This window comes from Cyprinodon variegatus, unplaced genomic scaffold, assembly GCF_000732505.1.
Source record: "Cyprinodon variegatus isolate N-32 unplaced genomic scaffold, C_variegatus-1.0 Scaffold231, whole genome shotgun sequence".
NCBI classification, from domain to species: Eukaryota; Metazoa; Chordata; class Actinopteri; order Cyprinodontiformes; family Cyprinodontidae; genus Cyprinodon; species Cyprinodon variegatus.
In genome coordinates, this window is record NW_015150684.1 from 929080 (window position 1) to 956574 (window position 27495).

The window sequence follows — 27495 nt, forward strand, 5'->3', positions numbered from 1 at the left end:
ACATTATTATGGTATCGGTATCGGCCGATACTGCACAGCCAGGTATCGGGTATTGGTATCGGGGCCAAAAAATGGCATCGGCGCAACACTAGTAAAAATACAGACAAAATCATTTTAAAACTGGCATTTTACAATGACTTTAGAATCTTATATCAGTAATAAGAACAATTTGTGCAGCAAACATCACTAGATAGAAGCCGACATCTGTATTTCCCAAGGTATTTAAAAGGGAATACATTAATCGGACCTTTTAAGCAAGATGGTATACTGAAAAAAAAATGCAACCGTTTTTAGCATCTACGTAATTATATATATACTTATATATACTTTAACACAGTTTTTGATGTCCTACCCTTCCAACATGAAACAGTTGTGTTTTTTTCAATATTTAAAAATTGAGCATGATCTGTTGCAGCTGTTGGATGCTCCCAAGTATGATAGAAGCATGTTTCTTGTAGTTCTGCTAAATGTCTCAATCTTGCTTGCTCTCTTGCAAAGTAAATGAACTATAGAGATGTACGGTGTATCAAATACTGTTTTGTCTTTGAAAAGTACCCTTTACCTATTTTGAATGCTTGCATAAATAAGTGAAATCTAAATGGTTTTTTACTTATTAATTTGTCCTTCTGGCAATCATGACTGAAAAAAACCCTAAAAATTCTGAGTTTGGTCGTCATCTTGTTTATCATTCATGTAATGTTTGCATTTTGCACACTTGGATCAGGGTAAGAGAAAATATTTTCTTTAAATAGTCTCAGGAGCTTAAATTTGCTGCCACTAAAAAAAAGCTAATGTCTTTTCACTACTGTTTCCCTTGCATATAAGACCATGCGGATTCCCAGCAAATTCCAGAGTTAGATCATGGAGGATTAAAATATCATTACATCATTTTACATACTGAATCACACAAATATGGTTGCCAGTAGCAACTGGCTCAGATGTCCTAAACAACCCTCTGGGGCTTTACAAAATCTTTATTACATTTTTCCACTGTAGAAAACTATGAAATTTGTGAGCAAATTGCAGGAAAAGCACAATCATCATCTTTTTGTTTAGTTGTTTACTATTTTATGGCTTTTTTTTACTGGCAATGTTGATACTGCTATTATGCAAGGATGCTAAATTACCTTCCCTTTATATAAACATATATTATTGTGTTTATATAAACTGCATTAGGTAGAAGTATTGTTAAATGCTGGGGATATGTGGGCTGGTTGTTTCCTGTGCAAAATAATATAAACTGTCCCTCTGTGCCTAAAGTTACGTCAACTTTGTTTTCTCTGACATTCCCCATATTTAATAAATTATAAGGGGCAGAAAGGCAGAAGGTGAAAAGGAAAAGCTGCAATATCCAGTCTTATAAAGGTGCTGGTTGTAGTTGGATAAATGAACCTTTTGATTTTATAATTTCATCTACAAACAGCATATTGCTCTGATGTTACAACTTTAATCTAATTTATTTTACTATTTACCCACCTTGTACACTGTAAAAGAGCATTTATCTCTATGTTATAATACAATATGGCCTCTTTGGCTCTTATGAATTGCCATGAAGGGCCGGAGTTGGCCCTTGGGCCTTGAGTTTGAAACATGTGGTGTATATGGAAAGCCAAGAGATGATGAAAGGAGAGAAAAGGAGTTATGATAAGGTCAAGATGAAAGGATAATCTGTTATATGGAAGGGGATGCTGATCCATGGTTAGCAAGGAAAGTGATGAGTACTTATGAGTTGTTGGTGAGCCACAGTATTAAGAGATAAAAGCAGAGCAGGCCAGACTCTGTTAAGACACAGGGATAAAAGCATTTGTTTTGCTTAGAATGGTTTGGAAGGAGAGAAAGGGCTTTGTAGTAACTGAAGGATTTGTGTTTTGAGATTTTTCTTCCAGCTGCTGGTTTTAAAGCTTTTATAGAGAATATATATTCTTAATTTATTTGAAGTGACTCATATATAACATCATGTACAGTACATGCATGTTGTGTTAAAATAATAATCCATCCATCCATCCATCCATCCATCCATCCATCCATCCATCCATCCATCCATCCATCCATCCATCCATCCACCCATCCATCCATCCATCTTCTCCCGTTTATTCTGTTAGGGTCTTGGTGGGCAGCTGCCTATCTCCGGCAGTCTATTGGTGAGAGGCAGGGTACTCCTTGAAGAGGTTGCCAGTCTGTCTCAGGGCAAATAATAATCATTCACGTTACAATTTATACAACACAAAATATACAGTACATTTAACATTTAGTCAGAGAAACACAAAATAGAGTTTCATGTTCCCTTCCTAAAGAATTTATAAAAATTCCAATACTTCTCATAATGTAGATTAATTACGTGTTTTTTCTACTTTTGCACTTTTTATTAGCGGCAAAAGATGAGCAATATTTGTAAATTGCATCAACATCTTGTATTTTTCGTTAGCATCTGTATCTCCCATAACCAGCATGTATAAAATTCGTATAAAGTAAGTAGAGGCCACCTAAGCCTAAAGTAGTTGTCATTGAAATTTCCCCACTTTCCTTGATTCCTTGGCTGGTCCCCTACAGTACAATTCCTTTTTAAACATTAGTACTTTATACTAAAGTATTCTTTCAGTCATGATTTGTGGACATTAGGATCTAAAGAGAAGCATCTTCTCCTGGTCAGACCCTGTAATTCAGTGAAAGGGTGGAGTCAAAATATGCAAGAGGGGGGGTCACTGCAATGGCTGGAAGTTGGAGGGTTTTTTGCTGGAAGTTGCAGGGAAGTAGGCTGCCATTGGGCTGGCATTTGACTGCGAAGGGCCATTTTGAATGGCTGCTGCTGTACATATATTTAATTCTTGTATGTTCTGACGATATTCAGAAATTTTACATTTCTGTTCATTAAAAAAACTTGGAACTGGAAGTCTGTACTAAAGTGTATAAATCTGTTTAAATCTCTGATTATTTAGTGATTACATTTCTCTGATTAAATCTCTGTTCGTCTCGAGTAGATTCTTTGAAAATTGCATGTGCTACTGGAAGATTGAGAGTGACCGTAAAGGAAAGAGGAGGTTCCAAGACACCAAGTTGAGAGGGAATATTGACAATTATTGTTGATAAAGAACAAAACAATAGTACATAATAGTATTCATTGTGCACTTCTAAAAGGTACTATAAATACTTTTAAATTATGAAAATAACAAAAGTTTAAATCTAAAAGACAAAGAATGTTTGTCTGTTGAGAACACCCCAACAAAAAAGGATTAGGAATCAGAATAACAACAGATTACACTTCAAACAGCTTGATTTACCTTCCAACCAACCCTTCACAACAGCTGCATGAAACAATGTAATGCAGAACTAGGTAGTCAGATAATAATTTATCAAAGCATATTTGTGCTTCATATGTAAATGTTAAGAACATTGAAGGAGATAAAAAAAAACTGTCTTGCAGCAACATGTTTGTTTGTTTCAAGTCACATTTGAGCCACATTCAGATTTGCCCTTGAATCCGACTCATATCTGACCTTTTTCGAATTTGACCAACTAAAGTGGATTCAGTGTGATGTCAAGTTTACTTTACATTGCAGTGTTTCAAAACTCGATCCTCCCAGCAGGTAAAGGTGGCGACTAGCTAAACCGACTCTAGCTAGACTACTACATTGGATGATAGTGAGATGTTAGACCTCATTATTAAATAGAGCTAAAACTGTATTCATGCCTAATTGAAAGTCTAATAGGAACCGTGTGGATGTGGGAGATAGTTGATGTTGCCTATTTTGTATATAATCCTTTAAACAGAGGACTTTAAAATGCTATTCAACAATATTTGAAACTGAGAGGAAAGGTGCAGACATAATTATAATTAAAAGTTGCCCTAACATAATACAGTTCAAAATAAATTCAATATCTTTAAAATTCTTAGTATCCCTGCCAGCATCCCAATAATGGCAGTGTCTCCGCATCCAGTTTGTTATCCTGAAATTGCTGTCAGATCTCCCTAAAAATCAACAGTAAAGAATTTCACTCCTCGTATTATTGTGTTTTCCAAAAGGCATCTACCAAGCTAGTCAGATATAGACTGTTTTTAAAGTAATGGGAATGAACAAACATTTGAGCATTAAGACCTGAACTAGCCTAACGTAGCCTTAGACAATGCCCACTTTCAGGCAACTTACCAATTTCTTTCCCTTTTTTTTTTTATGTATAAAGATTATTTGCCGTCCAACATCATTATTTTGTTTTGACCTGCTCAGACTGCCATACTTCCAGTCAACTGTTATTTTCTTCGGACGGTCCAAATGTGTTCACATGCACACAAAATCTCTCTCCATTGTCTGTTATTGTGTCAATGCCTTCTTCTTAGTGACAATAACCAAAGATATTTTTGCATGTCAGTTTTGCCGCTGATTTTTTTAAATTGATAAAAAGACACAATAACAACGACCACATCTGCATATCCTGTCTCTCTGTATCAGATTACAAGACAACGCTAGCCTATCATGAATCAGCGACGTGATGTATTGGCTTAAACAGAAATGGTTCCTAAACTGTGTCAGTAATTTAATGCACCCTCATTTTCTGCAGACTATTTTGCTAAATGTCTGCTTATACATCCAAATGAGCCTATTCAGCCTATTCACCCATTATAGTTAATCATGGATTTATATTTTTAAAGCACTTTATATCTAACATTGAATAATGGTAATGGTAACATTTTTATTTTGTTTCTGCAATTCATAAAGATGCTATGTAATGGTTGTATCCACAGTTAATTCCTGTGTTTGGCCTTTTCACTATCCTTTTTTAACCCAACATGCTGCCTACTATTTTATTACCCATGTTCCAATAAATTTCTGCAGACCTACTGCATATTTTTTTGTTGTTTTTTCTTTATAAATCTTTAATATAATCATGAAAAAGAACAAAACTCACGTATAATATAGTTTAACTAGTGCATTTATAAACATGTTCTCTTTTCCTTAGCTGTAAATAATAAAAAAAAAAGTTATAACAGTGGCTATTTTGACAGTCGATGTCCAACTGAAATAAATGACCATAGCGTAGTTTCATTTTTAATCTAAACACATTCAGATCACAGTCTATTCAATTACAGACAGATGGTACAAGCGTCTCATTTTAGAACAGGCTCATTTAGGAACCCATTAGTCTGACAGGAGTAGTCATTTCCATCTTCGATTCAAAACACAAGTATGTAAGTAGCTTTCAGATGTAATATCAAGAACTGGTTTGACATAATATTATATAGGGAAGCATGGAGGAGTGATTTGAAAAAGAATGTTTGACATTAATGTGCTTTTCTATTGTTGTAACACAGAAAACATACCCAGGGGCCCTTTTCTTTAGAGAAAAAATACATCAGTCATTTTTTAAAGTTTTAAGTTATAATTGGTTTAGATTATAGCTCATGAAAGTAGTTGATTACATGACATTTCAAAAATTCACTCATGGGAAAACTTAAATTCAGTTTAAATGGTTTGTTTGTTTGTGGCTTTTAGGTGTTACATTCCTTCTTATCTTCTTATTTTATTTTTTTCCCTTATTGGTTTAATATTTCAGATATCAGTATTTAAAGCAAGTTAGTTTTAACTAAACACAGATCATCTGTTTTACGTATTCATCAATATAAATGGTGTGTTATAATGGAAACAAAATCAATCCATTCAAAACAGTATCTTCATATAAAAATCTGAATACCACAAAAGCATTTCAGTTTAAAAAAATATATATATTATTTCAATCCATGTATGCCTACTAGTTCAATTGTGAAAGCACTCAGAACGCCGAATTTCTGCCTAGCGTCTTATTCTGTCTGTCAAATTGTAATCCTTATTTTGTCACATAAGTGTGAATGCATGCACTTTATATTCTAACATTGGTGTTATGTCAGTTCACATTTCGATAAGTGTTTCCCTTACTTATTAGTGCATTCAGTTATATATGTAGATATTAGTAATATTACAAATATTGCGTAGGCTTACCTGTTGAGGAAGTCGATATTCGAAGACAGCCATAGGTTAACTTTACTTAGCTAAATGTTGGTAGTGTTTTTAGTTCTGCGCCCTCTCCCAGGGGAGGAGCGTCTCATGCTTTAAAAAGAATTGCCTAGTTTAATGACTTCAACCTGTGGTAAAAAAAAAATAAAATAAAAAGATCCATCCATGACTGTTCCGTATCTTGCTAACCAGCACAACTAAAACTATTACATTCTTAGCAGAGGTAAAAAAAAAAAAAAAAAAAAAAAAACTTTTTCATGTTTGATTTTCTTTTCTTTTTCCTGCAGCCAGCTGTGTGATTATGTCTGTTTTTCAGAAAACTACAAACAAAGCCTTTTTTATTTAAACTGCAGACATTATCAGACCTTATTATCACATAGGGATATTATATCCTCTAGTTGGCATTGCTAATTGTATAATTATTAATATGTATACAGTTCCTAATTATAGAAATTAATGTGCAGCTTTTATCTCCTGAAATCATATATTCCAGATAGTCTAAAAGTAGCTGTGATAAGTCTGCTTTAAAAGCTATAGTATAAGGCATTTTTTAATAAACATTGTAAGCTGGACATCATTGATTCTGAATATATTGAAGTGACGTGTTCATTCTTTTGATAGCTTCTGAGAATGACATTCACCAAAAACCCACTTGTCTCCGGTAAATCCTCTCAAACAGCGACTCATTGTCTCCTGAGTCCTGACACCAACTAATAACATCCCAGCCTACACACTCCCTTGAATGGACTGCCTTACAAATTTGGCAGCCTTTTATTATATGAACTGACAACAAGGCATCTTGAGATCTGGGACTGGGTAGAGTGGGTGGCTGAACGTTAGCAACTGGCCTGACACAATTTCACTCCTCTCTATTAGATTCATTTATCTGCTAGATAGTTAAAGTGTGCCTTGAATTGGGGTCTTGAAGCAGGTGAACCCTCCGGGAGGGGCCTGTCCTGGCTGGCAGCGATTAATGTATGAATATGTGAGTTTTATCTCAAGTCCAGCAGGCTCGAAGACCAGTGAATGTCGATACAATTAGAAGCACATGACAGATGCACGAAAGTAGAGCATTGTGTCTATCTACAGATTGCAGACCATGCTGGTGCCACGGACAGAGAGGCAAAGGATCCAGCAGCAGGATCTATTCATTTCTTAATCACCTTCCACGACTCATTACAATCTACTTTTGTTCCTCCTCCTTCTTTTTCTGCTCTGCACCACCAGATAAAGTGTGGTTTGCTTAGGAGAGAACCAAGCTTAGGGACCTCCCATTTAAAAGTGACAGAAGAGAGACAGAAAATGTGTGAAAGTAAAGGACAGGTAATGATGAAATGTAGGAGCCAGAGAGCCCAGGAGATGATAGACTGTAAACAGAAAGGAACAGGAATGGACAAGACAGAATTAGTATTTAAAGCACAAACACGTATGTACCTGATTACATTTTTTTTCAGCAACAGGATCGCTAACATAAAGTGATTTCACTTTATGTTGGATTTTTTGGTATAGTCATGCTAAGCAGTAAATAGTAAGGACCTGTTCTTGGGTAATAACTGGAAAGAGTGCTTTAAACAGCAGATTATTTTTCCAAAATTATATGCTATGTGTGATAAGTATGACACGTCTCATCAAAAGTGAACTAAACATTGTTGAATTGAGCTTTAAAAAGTGAAAAATCATGTCAGTTGAGCAAAAAGTGGACCAGAAAAGAGCTTCCTTTGATTTGTAAAAAAGCCTAATTGTTGAGCATATAGTCCCATTTGGAAGTCTAGTGAATATACAGTAATCAGTAAAGTTTATAACGGATCATTTGAGGGCTGCAACTAACAATTATTTTACAAATTGATTAATCTGGTCTATTATGTCTTCCAAAGTTTGATTAATAATTGGATAGCGGAAGGTTCTTTAAAGAAGACTTTTTCCGAAATTAAACCAAGTGAAGCTAAAACTTTTCCACTTGAGGAGTTCTGGATAGAGCATAATGACAGACGAAAAGGTTTTTTATCTTAAATGCAAAATGTTTACATTTCTTATTTTTACAATCTTGGCATAATTACTGCTGTGGTTTGTTTTAGAGTCTCTATTTAACTCTCGCTATCTATGTCCCTATCTATCGATTACTAAAATAGTTGAAGATAATTTCAATAATCGATTAATCACGATTAATCCGATTAATTGTTTCATCCTAGATCATTTAAATGAGTGTCGCTTTTCAGGTGTTGACCTTTCAGCAAACTGTTTTGACATTTTCCTGAATTCGGTCATTGAAAATGATATTCAATCAGTGTTTTAAATTATATATTTATTTTAAACATCTTTCTAAATAGCAAGTTTGTACGTATCTTTTCAGCAAAAACTAAACCTATACCTTAGAATAGCCATAGATGTTTATAGATTCTTATACCTGTCTAAATAAGATAGGGATGGGATGAAAATCTTTTTCTTTTTTTGTGCATTTTTCATATAGTTATTAGATCGTTCGCTCTAGATAGACTAGGGTTTTTAGCCGACTGCAGTCCAGACCTTTTGTGCATATATAAACAAAGACCATCAAATTCTAGTCTAGACCAGACAACAGGACCACCACCTTTTTCCTGGCATCGTCGTGGTCTGCTTCCTAATGAACTCTCGTGTGGTTTGCTTCAAGTGTGAAATGTATGGAAGCATACATTTCCTTTGACTCAACAACATGTCGTGCTATTAAACATTTTATTACATTCATACCTGTTATTCTGTCCATTGCAGTAGTGGGTTTACTGGCAGCATTATCCTCGGCTTGAAGGATGCATCTTGAAATCTACGTTTCATGAGCTGCCCTTGACACTCAATGATTTTGAAGCACTGCAGCATTGATGGCATAAATAGGCAAAACAATGCTGCTGCATGCAGGTCTCCTGTAGTAGTTTTCTCTATTTGTTCTGTCCTCTGTCCTGTCTTGTTCATCTCTGACCAATGAGATGTAGATTGTCACAGTTATAGTGCACTCACAAAAGATACAATTTAACCAGAAACTGGTCCAAAGGAAAACAATAAAGTCTACTTTTGGTCTGGATCAAAACAAGTGGAACAAAAGTCTTTCCTAGTGCAAATACACCATAACATTAATACATTCCTTACTGTATATACTGGTGTCAAAGGTTTTTTTGGGGTTAAAGTCTAGCCTGAGCCTAACCCTTACTGTGTCTGAGCCTGAAAATTGTTTTTAAATGGATTGGTAATCTCAGCAGATTAGTATTTAAGGCTTCTAATGTGTTTTTCTTTTTTTGTTAGTTAGTATGGAGTGAATGAGGCTGGTTTCAACTAATGCATATGTTCTTCCAACAAGTGAAAATGGTTGATTCTTAAAATGATAGAACCTTCTGCTTTAACTATAAGTGGAATGGTCTGCACTGTAAAATGTCTTTGTTAAAAGAAAGTGTAATGGAGGCAGGAGTTGAGATTTTTTTCAAATAAAATAGTACTGTTACTGTTTAAAATGAAAACCTCTGTCAAGTCATCATAAGCCTGAAAGGATGGAGGGAAGATCCACATCTTAACGACTCCTGCTCTCAACCATCGGCTCTGTATATTATTATATCGACCAAAGAGGTAACTTTTTACACATGTCCAAACACATGGGTAGAGCTGGACACAGGCAGTGCAAAAAACTGCCTGTGTCCTTACAGTCCAAGACATTGCAGAAAAAATTAATTGATATCACCATTAATAATATTATTTGGAAACTTATAAGGTTCTAAGTCATAAAGTCCCATTAGTAAACATTAATTGAAAAAGAAAAAAACAATGCAGCATTTTTTTTGAGTGTTTGACTACCAGTATTTTAGAAATTACTTTATATCCCCTCACTGTTAAATGAATGCATTACGTAGTGTTTTATATTCACATCACGATTTACACTTTCCTTTTCAAATAGTCAGGAATTTTTTACCTATCCCATTTCATTTCATTCCGTTATAATTTGAGCTTGTAAAACCAATGTAATGTAATGTATAAACTTAAAACTCAGTAGCTTTAATCCCATGGAGTGAGAGCATTCACAGCTGCACTCTCACCTCGTGCTACTAGATAGAACTGAGGTGTTGTCAAACAGCAGCACCACATGAAGAGAGCATAGCGGTAATCTCTGAAGTTTAAAATTCTTCACTTTTCTATGAGATCTCGATGCCGCAACCAATCAGGGATTGGTTGTGACGTTAAAGTGGAATAAAGAGAAAATAAAGTTGATAAAGGGAAAAATAGGGAAAACTCTGAAGATGTTTTAAGGGGCTTTAAAAAAGCCATTTTTGTTGGTTCTAGAAGGACTGTTTGTTGTCCATCCTTATGTCCAGTCTGTCATTGCCCACTCCCCAGCGTAGGTGCTTTTTGTGTGGGTAGATCTACAAGGATTTACCGCCAATTCTGACCGTCAAACAGACGCAGCTCTGCTAAACCAAAGTGATCTACTTTTTCAGCCCTTCTAGGGCTTTTTCAAAAATTGATGGTCTTCCAAAACCAATTCTAAAGTTATGCAATGAGAACATTTTAGCAGCAGTCAGTATTGTTACGTTTCACCTGTGCTTTATTGTGAAGTGCCGACAGTGACACCATGACAGGATAAGCTATGGGATTGTTAGGGGTAATAGCAGATCCAAATTAAAGAATCTAGGAGGCTGATAAGGTAATGCATGTTGTGTAATAATCATTCCAGCCACTAAATGAGGTAAACATATAACAACTGTTATATTTAATGCCACTTACCAGAACATTTGTGCTGCTGCTGCCTCTCAATAATTAAAAAAACAAAAAAGATTGTGTAGCTTTGGCTAAATAAAAGATTTGTTGATAATCACAAATGGCAATTTAATTTGTGCAGAGAAAACCGATACAGTCTTTTCCAATGCTCTGTCTGATGTGAACTAGACAAAGTTTTGTACTCCCTGCTTTATACTCTCTCATGGCTGAGAGTTTCCCATACATCAATGCAAAAGCACAAGACAAGCGGTCCTTGAAGAACAATTTTGATTGGCCAGCAGATGTTACAAGGCCAACCTTTTTGACAGGAATGGCAGTGTACTCATTCTAGAAAATGTCTTTATTGTCTCTGCAAAACAGTTTTTCAGGCATCAGTTGATGATTTCCTGAATTATTTTGACCTTGCAGGTGTAAATCTGCTTAAGTGATTACTCTTACTACAACAGAGCTAATTAATCTGCACACACAGAAGCAGTTAGAAAACAAAGATGGACGAAAATCCTTTTCCAAACACACACTGATATGAAGATTTCTTGACAGCTATGATATTTTAATATACTGTATGATACTCCATGAAAGGTTGATAAATTATAATGGGATAATTTTAATGTAAAGAGCATTTATTTTGATTGCAAGATTTGTTGATTTCATTGATATGTTACAGCGCTCTCACTCAAACCTCTGCTTTCATACATTCAATGTGATGCCGCACACAAAAATGATCACCTCTCTAAAGCTGTTTCTGTTACCAAATTTAATATTTTTTGACAGATATATTCAGCGTCTGTTTGAATGTTGCTGCTTGTGCTTAGACCTTTTCTACTTGTATTTAAAACAGGCTCTCTTAGCTTTGTTCTCTCTTTTAAATGAAACAGATGACATTGGAACAACAGGATTTAAATCAGGAACGCTGATACTAATTATTTAAAAATGTGAGTAGGACCCTACACTGATGTTTAGAATGGAATTAGGTTTTTATTTTTTAAAATGTGCATACTGTATTGAAGTTTACAGAAAAAACATAATCATCATTTATACAGTCAGAATAAAAAAAAAACAACCAAGTACACTTTAAATTCTTTATTTTCATATACACCTATTGATATCTGGGATATATTACAATTTGTTTGATAAACAATGAAATGGTGGAATTGCATTAAACTTGTTATAAAAAAAAAATGTATGACCTGGAAATAATCTGATTATTTATACTTTAAAATATCTGAATTACGCATTGGTGTGCTTTCATTTTACCTTTTTTATTTTACACTTAGTGGCAGATCCATATATTTTGCCTGGGGTCTTTCTTAGGATTTCTTGTCTTCGTGAAAACATTTTTCTTGTTGGCACAGATGAGCTGAAAGCAAGGGGAGGAAATTATCCTCTTATCTGAAATCTTTAACAGATCATCCAAAAGCAGGATTTATTCAGTTTTTGGAAATCATCAATAATCCTTCAAGGTGTCGTTTCACTTGCAGAGAACCAGGGCAGCTGAAGACATGGTATTATTAATTGTTTCTGTGGTTCTTCTGCATTTTTGCATTATTTGTTTGACTTAAATCTGCTGAGCTGAAGACTGTAGGAGTCAGTCAGGCCTCACTTGACTTCCAAAGGGATTTCAAATGATCATTGATGCAAGGTCAGGTGTGGTGACATTGCAGAGACATGTTCTATAAAAGCAAAGATTCAAGCAATAAGAAATGTAGTTTTAGAGACAAGCAACACTTATTCTGTTTGAATATTTTATTACTTATCAGTTTTAACCTGAGCCTACTCTTTTGTGTTTGCTCATACTGTACCAGCTTCTCTTTTTTTTCATTAAACAGCAGCCTTCATGGATTTCCTATTTCACTTAATTTATCCACATATGCTTTTTAACTTTCCCTTGAGTCTGTACTGTAAATGTTTGTGAGGGCTTGTCCAAGGCTTGATCCTAGGCAGATAAAATATTTTTCATGAGACTATCAGGCAGCTCCATGGAATCTGTAGAAAAATATGCAGAGTGAATTTTAACATTACTCAAGGAAAAAAATAAACTGACATGTTTGTTTCTCTGGCCAAAGGCTGCATAGACTTGCAGAATTTATACATTTATAGAGAATAAAAAAATCTGGAAGTCTACTTCATTATTACCCATCTATAGACAGACTTTTATTTGCAGCCCTATAATTCATATTTAAAAGAGTAAGCTTGCTAATGTAGTGACAGCAAAGCCCTCATTAAGCACACATCTGTGCTCAATTACTGTAAGTAATTCAGCCTGTAAAAGCATCCTAATAGGTGGGTAATAGAACTTGAGTGAAGGAGATGCAGCTATAAATGTTCTATAGTGGGATTTATTTTTATAATTATTATGCAAAAGTTTCAAAATGTTTCATCTTCTATCTAGTTTTCCCAATAAATGGGTTATTCTAAAAAAAAAAAAAAGCAGCACTTTGCTTTTGGCTGATCAAAAGTAATTCAGTATTCTTGAAGTTTGAAACAATGTGTGAAACCTTTGAACACCACCAGAAATCCAATTATGTTGTGTTCATTAAAAAAGAAGCTACATTTATATTACCGTAGTCTAGAGTACCTTCAACAGTAAAAGCCTACATGCTTTTACTTTGTCTAGGGCATTTCATTTCTCCCTAGTGCTAGTAGTTGTGTTAATGAATAGTAGGCTGTGTTGGGTTCTGAGTATAGGGTATTCATTATGTGAGCACTGAGGGAGATTTTGTTGAGTTGATTGTTGTGGTGGGTAGGAAGAATCATGTCAGCTCCAGAACATGCTTGGTTAGAGGCATGCACATATTGAGTTCCCCTCAGAAATGTCATTTTTACCTAATGATAAGTTCTTTGTCTTTGTATTATCCTACTGAAATATATTCCAGGCTCTTGACAGTCATAACTAACTCTTAATTTTAACTTTTGTTTGCTTCTTTTACACAGATCCCTCTCCTCAACGGATGCAAAAAACCCCAACCACTGACCTCTGCTACAAGACTGAAATAAGCAGCCTCATGGACTTTAACTCTCCAGATGCCTCACTGGACAAAGGTACAACTCACAGTGATAATGAACTTAAGCAGGTTGACTTAAAAGGTTGATTTCTGTCATGCTGTTGGCTTGATACTGTTTTTCCATTCATATCACAGACCTTCACCAACTAGATCATAGGCTGGTTGTGTATTCAGGTCATGCAGTTGGGTTTGAAGAACCAAGATGGTGTCGATATGAACTCAGCAGCATTCACATTAACAGCATACATGAAACTTCCAGTAAAACCTGGCTGAAATCTGTGTCTAAATCTTTTCAGTGCCTCCAGTACAGGAAGGTTATTGTGCACCCCTCTCACTATGCTATTATCTGCATAAGATTCTGTTGATCGACATGTTTAATCAATGAGACATACAATGGAGGATAAAAAAAATGAAGCTGCTGTTTGTCTCAGTCATTCACAATCATCAGGTTAATGGCAACCGTAAAACAGGCTTGAATTGCAGACTGAAACTGCCATAGACAACCTATACAGTACACAGGTATAGACTCCAGAAACCCAGAAGAATGATGGCTGTGTCTTTGATTTGCACCTGACTTAGAATGTGCTTATAAAGAAGGACCTCCATGTTGCTTAAAAACACCAGTGCTCCAACTACAGATTGCTCTACTGCGAGAATTGTCAAAGACTCATGGTTGGTGTCAATATGACTCTAGAAAAAGGGACCAAATGTCCAGTGGCCTCCTATGTATGCCTGCTTTATGGATGCTTCTGTTTGTACATCACACTGTGCAGCAGCTGTTCCTCTCTTAGCTTTGTTTCATCTCATTATGTCATGCTTGTTCTGCATTCAATCCTGTATCTCACAGTCATTACAGCAATTTGAGTACTGTACCTCCTGACTTGGATCATAACAGGGAATGGGTCAGCATTGGCTTTATCATTCCTTCTCTCCCAGATTTGAATTATCAAATGCTCATATATATTACAGGACTTTTAATTACTGAATATTTGTCTGTATAAATAGCAGCTAATTGTTATGTGAATACATTTCAAGCTTAAAAGTGCTCCCACTGTTGGATCTGGTCTTTCAAAACTCAGACATATTTCACACCCATCTGAGCTTTTCATTAACAATGCAGCATGTTAGAAGCTGTTGAGTCGAGTTGCCATTACCTGCTAAATATAGACAGTTACCTTTGAAAGAAGTGTCAGATTGAACCCATTGTTGGCACTGCTTTTATTGTTATTTCAAGCATGATTGGTTTGCAGAGAAGTGTGCATACTTACTGTAGGTATCACATGGTCATAAACTCTCTTTGTAAACAGTTAACAAAGATCTTAGTTTTAATATAGTAAACCTAGAAAACATTAAATAATAACAATTAATAGTAATAACTGAACTTTATCAATCTCATATTGGAGAAATTTACCTCTGCATTTAACCCCTGCCCTTGGGGAGCAGTGGGCTGCCATTGTGGGGCACCAGGGGAGCAAAGGGGGGTTAAAGGTCTTGCTCAGTGACCCAGAGTGGCAGTCTGTGGGAGTGGGGTTCGAACTCAGAACCTTAGTATTCCAAGCTCTATGCCCTAACCACTAGGTTGTCACTCTCCCTATATCATTCACTGTAAATATTTATTGAACATTTCTCACTCCAGTTGCATTTTGTTCATTTGTACATATTAACACATTTTTGATTTTTTCCATTATAGAAACTTTTTATGTTTAAACTTCAACAATGGCAGCTGCTGCTCTCTGAAGCAGAGGAGGCTCAGTAGTGTTAATGAAATCCAAACATAACGTATTGCATTAACAAATGTTTGAACACACCACTGCAACAGCAAAAAATAGCTGTTTTGAAGCCCTCTGAAATAATAAAGTCCAGAAACTGTGTTAAGAGTTCTATCAAAGATTAGTGTTCTTACCAAATGATCACTTTTTCTGTCTTGCCTGAGTCTCATGAGGAAAACCTCCCCGCTGTCTGGTCACTGTCAGTCAAAACTCCTAAAGTAGTGTTCTGCCAATGAACATTGAACAGCCAGCTTCAAGACGAGCCTCCGCTCCATAGACCCCCTAAGGGGCTATGCATCACTGGAAGTGACGTATTTCGACGTGGTATTCAATCAGGGCCTTCTTTCTTACTGCTTGCCTCAATATAAAGAGGCTAGAGCCTCAATGGGGATTTCTAGTAGAGACTGACATCTGTCCTGCTGCTTCATAGCAGAATGGAAAATACATTTGGTTTATCCTCCCTTGTATTCAATAAGAAATTGCCACTGAACAGCAGTTAGCCTGTACTTCTGGATCAAGATTTGTATAAAAAATATTTCTTTTTGCCTTTAACTCAAAAAGTTCAAACATACTTCTTGGGCTTTTTATAATTCACGCTACTTTTCTATTATAAGTCAGATTTTAAGCTCATGGGGTAAAAGGCAATGTGATGGAGCACAGTCTATATTTAAAAGAATTTGATCTAGATTTGTGGTCAGTCTGGTCTTTGTGATCCTGACAAATTACACTGATGGTTTTTACGTCTATTTTGATGGTCTAACACCTTTAAACCCTTGAACATTTTGCTCTTCCATGCTAACAGTATGCACAGATTCAAAACTCTTTCACAGGCATCGTTGTCTGCCAACTTCAAGACAGATCTCTAGTGTAACCTAGGCAGCCGTTTGGGAACTAGTCTTCATTAGTGTCCTGCTCATGTGCATGTTTGCCTATTTTTTTGCTGCTGTGATGATACAGAGAAGGCTCAGAAACTGTCCTTGCTCATAAAAAAAATGGTACTTAGAAATTACTAGAAATAGAACAGGGGGCTTAAAGTAAAGATTTGATAAGAATTTCCTGCTATGTATGATTTGCCTCTCCTGTAGTTTCAACATATATTTGGATTAGAAAGGCATTAAATCAGGGTTGCATTTTGTAAATGCTATATATAATTCTAAATATAAACTCAGATTATATTATTGAAGGTAGGATTTGCCTAGTTTAATCCATAACTGAAATCTAACATGTTTGTGTGCATGGAGACACTCTCCTGCAGCAGGAGCTTGAAAGTGCATTAGGTGCTCAGTCATTTCCTAGGTGCTGAAAATGTGCCGACTCATGAAAATCATACATACGCACACTAAACCCCCGCAGTCACCAAGGCCACATATTTCACTACAGGTTTCATCAAAATGAGAACAGGCATCTAAAGGTGATGTTATCAGCAAATTCATCTCTGTTCGCCACTTAAAGAGAGACAATGAAGGAGAGCGGAAACAAAGGTATACAGCCAGCACTGGATCACTACGTAGACAGGTGCTGCTTCTGCACATTGACCGGCTCTGATGTCACAGGCTGGGGGAGGCCTGAATGTGTGCTGGCTTAACTAGAAGGTCAAAGCAAAGGGATCAGAAAGTGTGTGTGGAAAAAATATAGAGAGAGAAGTTGATAAAGAGGATGAAGCAAGAGAAAAAAATAGCCGAAGAGCACCGTGAAAAGGAGGAGGACAAGGTGAAAGATTGCCTGAATGCAGAGTGTGTTCTAATAATAAAGTGAGAATTATGCAAAGAAGAGGTGAGTTGAGATGATTTGTATTTGTTACTGTGCCAACAATTTCGTCAACACCTGCACCTCTTTAAGTGCAACAGAAATTATGTTTTATAACTTAACGCTACATGTCAGTATGTTTTCATGTTTAAGATGAAACAAAAGAAAAAATTATGCAAAACTTGTTCAACACATAGGACTGTTTTCATAATTATTTAATCTCAGGTGGTCAGTTTAGCAGTGTGTCATGCATTGATTAGAAGTTGAATTAAACAATCTGAATCAAACAATTTAAGTGCTATTTTTTTTTCCCACACCTTGCATATTTTTCCTCTTTTGCTCTGTTATCTCAAATAAGAACTATATATGTGGAAGGAAACTATAAGCTATAGTAGCTGTGTATCCACAAATGCTTTTGTACATGGTAAACATTAAGTCACATAACTGATCTGAGCTGTTTCCATGGTCGATGTCTTCCAGGATATTCCCATGGCCCTTCCTGCACCCATTAGAATTGCATTTCTTTCTCTACATCTCCAGACAGCATGTTACATTGCTAATACTACAGTAGTTGATATGACAGAACAATTACAATTTGCCCAATAGCAACACATTCTAGAAAACCATCTCTATTGTTCTCAGGTGTGTGGTCGTTTGTAATGTTTCTACAATTGAAACATTCAATCAAACTTTGCATGACAGTATGTTGGAAAGATCAAAAGCACTTTAGATGTTTTAGTGAATTCTTTTGTGCTCTCCTATTTAAGTTGTTGAAGTGCTCTTGGAGTAACCTTAATACACTCACCACTGATGGTAAAGTTAAACTGTTCCATGTTGTCTCCACATCTGTAATACGCGATATTAAAATGTAACAAAGACGTTATTTAAAATTATTTCTACTATTTTTCACATAGGCTCAAGTTGGTATTGATATTTTTCCCTTTATAAATAAAATAACCAAGACTGCAGTTTGTATTTACGCATTGTCTTTGTCTATTCTTGGCGATGCTGTGTTTCTCAGAGCTGGTGTGCAACTGTTTCTTCTTTCAAGATGTTTTGGTGAGTCAGTCCTTTTGAACACTTTCGTTAAGATGTTTAAAAATCAATAGCACACATGAGGTAAGCACTAATGTAGCACAACTGGTGAATTTAAAAAATTCTATTTTCATTAGTAAACTTTCCTGATGTAATCTGATTATCAAAATTATCAGTATTACCTCGTTATTTTCTATGTCTTCAGCTATAAATAAACATTCCCAAAACTTGTAAGGCCTGACAAACTCTTATGTTAAATTCTATACTCATGCTATTGTACATATAGGAAGCAAGGTGATGCAGAGGTCTACCTTCTATTTCTAGAACCCACCTTGGACTCAGGCTTGACAGGAGGCTAGCAGTCCTGCTGCAATGAGTCACTGGTATTATTACTGTCTGCTCGCCCTTCTGATGACCATTTAAAAACAGGCCCACTCGCACTGAATCTTTGCTGGCATCTGGTGTTGGAGCTGGCTCCATGGATTTAGACCTAAGCAGCAGCTAATGTCTGGTGAAAGCATTGAATATGGTGGTTGGAAGAAGAAAAAAAAAATAAAAAGACCTGAGCTGGTTGTGAAGGTGTTATCCAGGATCCTGTGCTATAATCAGTAGATTGAAAATACAGAAGAGCAGAAGATTAAGACAAGACAAATGCTTTTCCTTCTTATAAAAGAGTTATTTTGGATTTCTTTGTAGAAAGACTTGGCCTGCTTGTTTAACACAAATATGTTACTGCTACATCTAAACAAGCAAACTTAAGTTAACTTTAATAGTTAAGCAATATACCTAAAGAAGTAAAAATCCTGCACCTATCACCGATACAACTCCTGGCGAAATCAAATCTTTTAGCCTCCTTTAACCTTTATGGTACCCTCACACACACTATTTGTTTATCAGTGTTTGCTGTATATTGAGAGTTTATGGAATTTTGTAAACTCTTCTTTAAAAGAATAATTTTGTATTCCTAAAATAGATTAAACTATTTTTGTTTCTTTAGGAAGGCTTTACATGTCAGTGCTTGTATATATGCAGACAAATAAACCAACAAATCTTCTAATATGTAGTGTATCTGCCTTCACGACTCTAAAATGAGCCACACAAATAAATCTTGATACCAGCAGATATCCCAGGCATGGAACAAGGGCTCTATCATTGAAACTGCAAACCTATCAAGAAATATCGTCCCCCGCCCGGTCTGTCTGATTGAGAGACGGAGCAAGGAAGCAAGATTTAGAGAAGCAGCTGAGTTATTGAGCAAAGACGAATGGGGAAACAATTTTAGTTCTACGGTATATTTTCAAATTTGAAAGACAGCAGTCCAAAAGATGACTTGAAGATATTGAGGTGCTGAATACAAATGCATGTTACACTATTCACTTTTATTTGTAAAAAGATTGGATTTGTTTGCAATTCTTTACAACTATGCACCATTTTGTGCTAGTGTAATAGATAAACTCCCATAAAGAATAAGGACTGTTAGTATTTATTGTCCTTTTTTTACTTTTTCCATTTTATATCTCAGTGCTTTCTCTCATTTTGGTCTCACTTCATAATTAGTAAGCTATGAGTTCTTTCTAGTTTATATCAAGGTTTTTAAAGTGCAAAGTGCTAAAATTGAAAATAATCACAGGAACAAGAAGAGGGAAATGTCTCTGTGTTTTATCTAAAGTAGCAAGGAATGGTAAAGGCATGCAGAGCAAAAATGGACAGCAGGCTATATTAATAAAAAGCCTTGCCAGCCACATTTACAGTATATGCATGCAACTATAATAAATTGCTAATCTTCCCCTCAAGGCCTGTTTTAAACTAATTTATCTCTCTCAAGAAACTGCAAGGTTGACATCTTCTTGGCTATGTGAAGCTACTCCTAACTTTATTTTACATAATCTGTAAATGACAGTAGAGAAATTGGCTGCCTCAATTGATTTCCATTTAAAGGATAATACTGTAAGCTTGTTGGCTTCTGGTGTCTAAGATATAAAAAAAAAAAACATGTTGAAAGACAGAGGTAAACAACATATTTTTGCTGCATCAGCCATCTAATTGTGTTTGTTGTCCCCTGATCCTTGTAGTTTCCTTTTATGGTTCTTGTAATGCAAACAGCCCCTGCTTGGCAAGTGGAGTCTTTTAATTGGGAAAGCCAGGAGACATGCTGATTAGTACTTTGGCTTTATAAGAGTTGGAGCTCTGGCATGTACTCTAAAGGATATGGTACAGTTCAGTGAGCAAATGTAAACAGGGCTGCAGCAATAATAGTGTCATTATGATGCTGTGTTTTGCTCAGAGGACTAAAAGCAATATCATCATGCGCTCTGTCTTTTACTTAATTCTGATTTGCTAATTTATTGAAAACCAAACAGTTTTACATAAATATAAATGTAATGATTAATCTTTTTTCTTAATTCAGGCTCCTGCATCATTTTGCTGGCTGTTTAAACCACAGAGCAATTCCCTGTTGACTTTTTTTTTTTTGCTGTTTTATGAATGCAACTAGCTGTAGAAAGACAGATGTAGAAGGATAAGAACTTACAAGAGATCAACAATGCTTAAATTCCAATTTTGCATATACCTTCTGAAAATGTACTTCTTTGTGATTGCAGACAGTATTTTCACTGTGTCATCAGCTTTAGATCTGCTGGTGAGTGTTTTAATGTCAGACCTCATAAACAACCTTTTTTCTTAGTTGCCATGAAAGATTATTTTCAAATAATGCAGCTCTGGTCAGAAACTGAAGTTTCCATCATTGCTGTTAGGAAATAAAAAAGGAAAATGCCCCCCCCACCACCACCACCAAAAAAAAAAAAAAAAGGTGAATACATAGTAAAGTAATACATACTGTACCCGGTACCCAGTCTTCAGTGTAGTGGAGGATATTTGTGGCTATATGGGTCTGTTTTTTCCCCAGTTGTATTTGAAATGTTAGTGTTGTTTGCATTATGAACCCCATGAAATACCATCACATTTTAAATAAAAGTTTTTTAGATAATAATGCAAAATAACTTTCTTTCACTGGGACTTTTATCCAAGATGCACAACAATTTAATGACTGAATCAATACAGAATGGGATTACTGAGCTCAAAATCAGTATTCATTTACCTAGATCCATGAGAAAACCTGTACAGTGAGCTAGACAGATGAGAATATAAGAGAGGAGACATCACTTATTTAGATCTCGAAAGAATGTTCAAAGATCCTAATCTGTGTGCTCCAGCCTTATCAAATGTTAAAGGAGAAAGTTTTTTTTTACTGACAGGAAGAGGTTGTAGAAAAGTGTTACTAGCAGAAGTATTAATATTCGTAACAAAAACTGATGTTGTAAGGTAAAAAAATATTTCTTATCAGCAAATGTTTTTCCCCTAAAATTCTCAAGTGTTGTACTTTAGACTGAAACTAGGAGCTTATTTAATTTTCACTTTTCCTTTCACTTCTCATTCTACCAGATAAGCTTCAACTTTCTGTTTTTTTTTCATTGATGCATGCATTTTAAGTATACTTTAATGATAATATTATACGACAGATATGACTCATTTTTACTTATTTGAATAAAATGTTATCTTCTGCTAAAGCCTTGTTTTGTATGCAACTCTGACTCTAAATCCACTTGTAATTGCACCACTTTTAGTTTGCCAGAACAATGGAGTTAAAAAAGTGCAGCCTTAAACAAAAGCTGAAAGAAAAGAAAATGATGACGTGTCAAAGTATTAGCTTTCTAAGGCCCCAGGCAAGTCAACAGCTGGCAGACCTGTTGCTGTGCAGCAGACTGGTGGTAAACTACACTCAGATCAAAAAGCACCTGCTTGTGAGCTAGGTTTAGCTCAACTCTTCATTGGCCTTGTCAGGTACATGTGTACGTGCACATGCTTAGGTAATGTGGGAAAATCCTAATAACTGCCCTGCTGAGCAACTCTTCCTCACCATAACTGTTTGTGCAGATGGGGAGGGGCCTGGTGTACTATGTCACTGATCCTGTGGGAGTTGCCTTCAACAGGTATTCAGAGAAGTAAGGACAGACCGTAGCCCCTGGATGTATTTCCTGGTGTCCGTTAAGCATGACTTCAGGGGCAAAACACTGAAGATGCTTCAGATTTAAGAAGAAAAAGAAGAAAAAAAGAATTATTTTGCCTTTTTTTTTTTTACTCCAAATCATAGACCTGACTGATCGTGGAATCTCCTGGAAAGCTTTCTTCTGAAGAGGAAAGTCCAGTAAGTGAGTACAAGTGCAGAGTCTGCACTTAAATGGAGTAGAGGGTGAAGTGATTGTCAGACCTACAATTTTCTGAGGTTTTACACAGAGACGGTGAGGTTTTTACTGGCAGGTGTCATGTCTGCTAAAGAATCACATGTAGCCCTGTGGAGCCGTTAGGAGACTTCAACCTCCTCTGACCTCAGACGCTCTGGTATTTGAACTTTGCGACAGACAGTAAACCATTAATCACCCACTTTAGTGTAAAAGAGGGAACAGGCTGAGAGCTTCTATGTATTTGAATTTGTAGCTGCAAAGATGACAAAAGACGACAATTTTCTGCAGTAATAGGCTGTATCAAAACTCTTATAGATAGATAGGGAGGCATGTTTAGATCCCATAAATGAGTTGAAGAGTTCTGCAGGGACATTGTTTACAAATAGTGGTTTTAAAGAAGGTATTTTATCTTGTTTTTAGTACAAACAGTGCATCCTCGGGCAGTTGTTCATGTTTCTTTTAGCTTGCCTACCTATTTTGCTGCATCAGCCTCTCAGATAACTTTAACTGAAACATTCTGACCAATCCTATCATAGGAAAGCTGTTATTTCTATACCTAATGGTGAGTTCGTAATGTTTACAATGTGGTGTTAAACTGCATCCCAATTTTCCTCTAAGGACTAGGGGTGGAACGGTTCACAATATCCACGGTTCGGTTCACGGTTTCGTGGTCACGGTTTTCGGTTCGGTATATGTTTATTGTTACACCAAATTTTATTTTTTTTTAATTATAAATATTAATGAAAAATAAAAATTTATGAAATTAATGAAAAAAATCCAAAAAAATTAATGAATTGTAATTATTTATAATGATCCGCGGAAACCCTGGATCATTTCCACATGTTTTGCTGCTTTAAATTTAATCATCTCGCTCATGCCCTCTACGATCTCCAAGGAACTCGGAACCCGGGAGCCTCAGTGGAGGCTGTATGCTTTGCTTTGTGCAGGCGGTCTGGAGCGCAGCGGGGCGGAGCGCTGACGGAGTATGTGGGATTTTGGGGTTAGCATGACATTTTGGTCATGTTGCTGTTGGCATAAACAAAACGTGTTGCACAATGCATGCACACTGTTCCACTTTTATCCACAACTTTCTTTCCGCCGTCATCGTAGGTCACTCTGAATGCAAAGTGGTCCCATACAGCAGACCTATAAAGTGCTGCTGGCGCGTCTTCCAACTCCTGTTCTTTCCCACTCGCCATACCCACACAATTCTCCACAACAACTGATTTTTTTCTGCTACACCCGTCTAAGCTGCTTTGCTTCTTCTTCTTCTTCTTCTTGTTTACTAATGGTGGTTAGCTTTGGTCGCAGTACCGCCACCTTCTGCTCTAGAGTGTAATTGCTTCGCCTATGAGAAAAAGGAGCAGCGCATGAACCGAACAAAACACACGCGAATCGAACCGGGACAGTCGAACCGAACGGTTCGGACGGTTTTCAAAAACCGTTCCATCCCTACTAAGGACCATTCATATTTATAAGTAACAGTTAACACAAGTGGAATAAATATTGCATAGTCTTACATCTTGTTTTACTGCATGTTCTAGAAGACTATAAAGTTGCCATGCAAAAGGAATGTTTTTACTTTTTTGAACCCTTTGAACGGTTAATGGAAAATCTGTTAAAGGAAACACACATCAAAGCATCAATGTCTCTGATAAAGCTATCTATGGCTGGAGTCCAATAATCTGTCATGCATCTATGGTCTTAATCGCAACAAGTGTAATGTAGGTTGAAGGAGCCAACTGATGAGGGTTTTTCCATCTGGATGCAATGTGGCAGACAAAATTTGTGCTCTGGATTACAATCCATCTATTCCATGTGAAGAATTATAACATGATACATGACTTAATGGAATGGAAGCACAAGCAAAGTTTATTATTATGATTTTTAGATAAATCATGTATAATGATTTAAAGGATCTATCATTATTCGACACTAATTCAGTCTAATTTCAATAAAGTCCAAAGTCATTGAAAAAAAACTTGAACTGACCATTATCCACCTGCTTTATTTTGCATTTATTAGCAGCTGATTTTCTTACAGTATCTATAAAGTGTGCATATCATGCATTCAGTGGCTGGAACGCACACACACACAAAAACATGATTTAGTGGATTGGTTCAGAGCTTATAAGTTGTAGCTTTAGTTTGCGGACTTATCTTTATAATATTCTATGGTTGGTTTAATATACTTATTTTAATACACCTCATCAACATATCTGTGAAGTACTGAATTTGAAGGAATTGAAGTGAAAAGAAAGAAATGGAGCTGAAACCTCCTGAGTCCAATGGTGTTAGCAGGAATGGTTTTGTGCCTTTTAATTTAGGGGGTGGGTTTAGATTCTTAAAACCTCAGGTAAAAATGGACAAAAACCTGCTTCTGAAAGATTCTTTAAGCCTGATAGGTTATTTTCAAAATATTTACCTTGTTAATAATACGAGTCAGGAAGGAAAATAGAAAGCATGGATGCCATAGATGGCCAGCCTTTAGTAACCACTGCTAAAAACAGGGTGTGTTTTTTTGTTTGCCTTTGTGTCTAACATAACTTTGATAACTACCACTATTTCCGGGTCTGTTAAGTGCAGTTTGTCTTTGCAAATAGGAAATAGTTCACACAGAACCTATTGCTTATAATTATAGCCATAGCTATTAGACATTACAAAAACATTTAGACTTAGACAAGTTTTATAGTCATTTTGTATACACAGAGTGTATACAAAATTGAATTTTGTTTTGTATACCCTCTGTACAATATAATATAATTTATACCCTACATAATGTATACCCTAAAACTTTAATTATTCACATTAAAACCTCAAACTTGATCCTTCTGTATAGGTTAACACAGAACTTCTTAAATGTACAGTTTAAGGGAAATGATATGAGAATATGCCATGAATTTGTATCCCTCCTCATTTGTTCTGCTAAGCCTAATTCAGATCTAGTGCAAACAATGGCTCTCAGAAGTAATACGATTATTGAATGGACTTGTGTGTAATTTCATCTCAATATAAGGGGTACCTTAGTGAACACACAGTACAATCAAAGCCCACAGGTCGGGGATTAAGTTATGGAAAATTGCAGAGCTTGGTTAGAAAATAGAACTGCAGTCCAAGCTTTGAACATCTCACAGACCACTGTTAAATCCATCAATAGAAAATGTTTAAGTGTCCACCAAAAGTCAAGAAAGGCACTGATAAAGAGAAAAGGGCCATGAGTGCTCTGAAAAGGTTGCAGAAATCCACAGCTTAAGTAGAAGATATTGACAGGAGGACTGTTAGTCATAAATCTGACCTGAATGGAGGTATTGAATATGGTAGCCATTTTTGAAAAATTTCACAAGAAGTAACATTTAAGGTTTGCTGCCAGCTATTAAGGTGAGACAGCAAGCATGTAGTAGAATATTCTCTTTATAGAATAGAGTAAAAGTGCTGGTGTGTAAGAACTACTCCCATAGTGAAGTGCTGATGACCGATAAGTGCACTTTGATGCCTCGCCGTTTAGTTGTCAATAACACAGATTTTTTTTTTATTGTTTCATATTTATTTCAGGCAATTTATCGATGGTAATGGATGAACTATCGTTTAGACAGATGTTTTATTCACGTTTTAAAGGTCTAATGATTAAACCGCAATGAGAAGCTAGTATTACTTTAGTCTATACATTCTAACCAGAGGTAAGACTTCAACCCCCATCACCCATGACATATCAGCTAAAACAAATCAAATAAAAAAAATCACAAGTAAAAGCAACTGACAGTTTGTTACAAGCTCGTTCTGAGAACTTATTTTCCCTGATTGATAAGACTCCTGCATTGTGCATATTGTCAGAGCAATGTATGAAAAGTAAAATGAAAACACACTATTCCGACATCTGCTCAGATTTATGTGCAATGCTACAGCAAAATGCCTGCCTGTGTCAGCTCTCTTTGACAGCGTAATTGTGAGCGCAGCTGATTCTGGTCCTGGCTATGTAATTGCTATCCTTCACTGCCCTAGATGAATGCAGCGACGGCTCCCTCAGGTCTTACTAGTTTCTCTTCTTGTGACACACAGGTGACAATTTGAAGCACATTAGAGGAAATCAGCTGCCTGTAAAAATCAAGTCAGGGATAATGTTTGAGCAACTATAATGGCAAGCCATGCCACATTTAGAGTGCAGAAAGTAATTTTGTATTTCAGCAGGGATGTTCTGATTTGAGCCTTTATTTCCTTCCACTATTTTCCTGTTTAAAAATCATGGTGCATAATCACATTTTACCCTGAAGCAACAGCAAAGGTAAATGTGGCTGCTTACTCTTGCACTGTTTCAAATCAAACTCATCTCAGTTTGCTGGTGATATTACACACAGTGTTTTTCTCCATAGCTCCCTAAATTGTTTAAAATAAATGACAGAGTAGCAGCAAGAACCTTAAAAAGACTTTTGAATTGGCAGTCTTTTTAGACATGTACTCAGTTCAAAGAAGTTGTCACCAAAAACTCAGCTCTTTTCCGTACTAGACGTGATCCATGCATCTCAGACGTAGAAACTTAAAATGGAACCAGCATTGTTTTGACACTTCGATATTCTGATTTTGTTCACTGCATCTTGCTGCTATTCAGGCAGAACATATCAAAACATGGTATTTCTATTTTTAGAAAAAATAATATGTTGTAGAAACTGGATTGATTTTGAAGTTTGCAGGATGTTGTTAGCAATAGCCATGCATTATGTCTGCATTTGTCATTTGATTTCCCCCCAAAAAAACTATATATAGCTAAACATGCATATATTTTTACCAGCAAATGCTGTATGTGTTGACCTATTTGCAAATGATCTGATAATATTAACAATCCTCTCTGTTGCAAAATCCTAAATGGTTCACCTGTTCATGGAAAGCCTTTTATAATCCCCACTACTGCTTTGTCATACATGTGTTTGATTGCACCCAAACATATTGATCTACATGTCTGAGCTAATCCATCCATGTATCTGACAGGTTGGGCA

At 36.1% G+C, this 27495-nt stretch overlaps 1 protein-coding gene across 4 annotated transcripts in view; it reads left to right on the top strand.

Moving 5' to 3' along the window:
- Nucleotides 1-27495, top strand: part of LOC107088875 (kazrin-like) — a 229573-nt gene that overhangs the window by 155309 nt on the left and 46769 nt on the right. For all 4 annotated transcript variants that reach the window (XR_001481401.1, XM_015381328.1, XM_015381327.1 and 1 more), the window contains exon 4: nt 13647-13754. Coding sequence is in view for 3 of the 4 variants with exons in the window: in XM_015381328.1 (XP_015236814.1) it covers nt 13647-13754 (108 nt within the window). In the remaining variant the exon portion in view is untranslated. The remainder of the gene's footprint in view (nt 1-13646; nt 13755-27495) is intronic.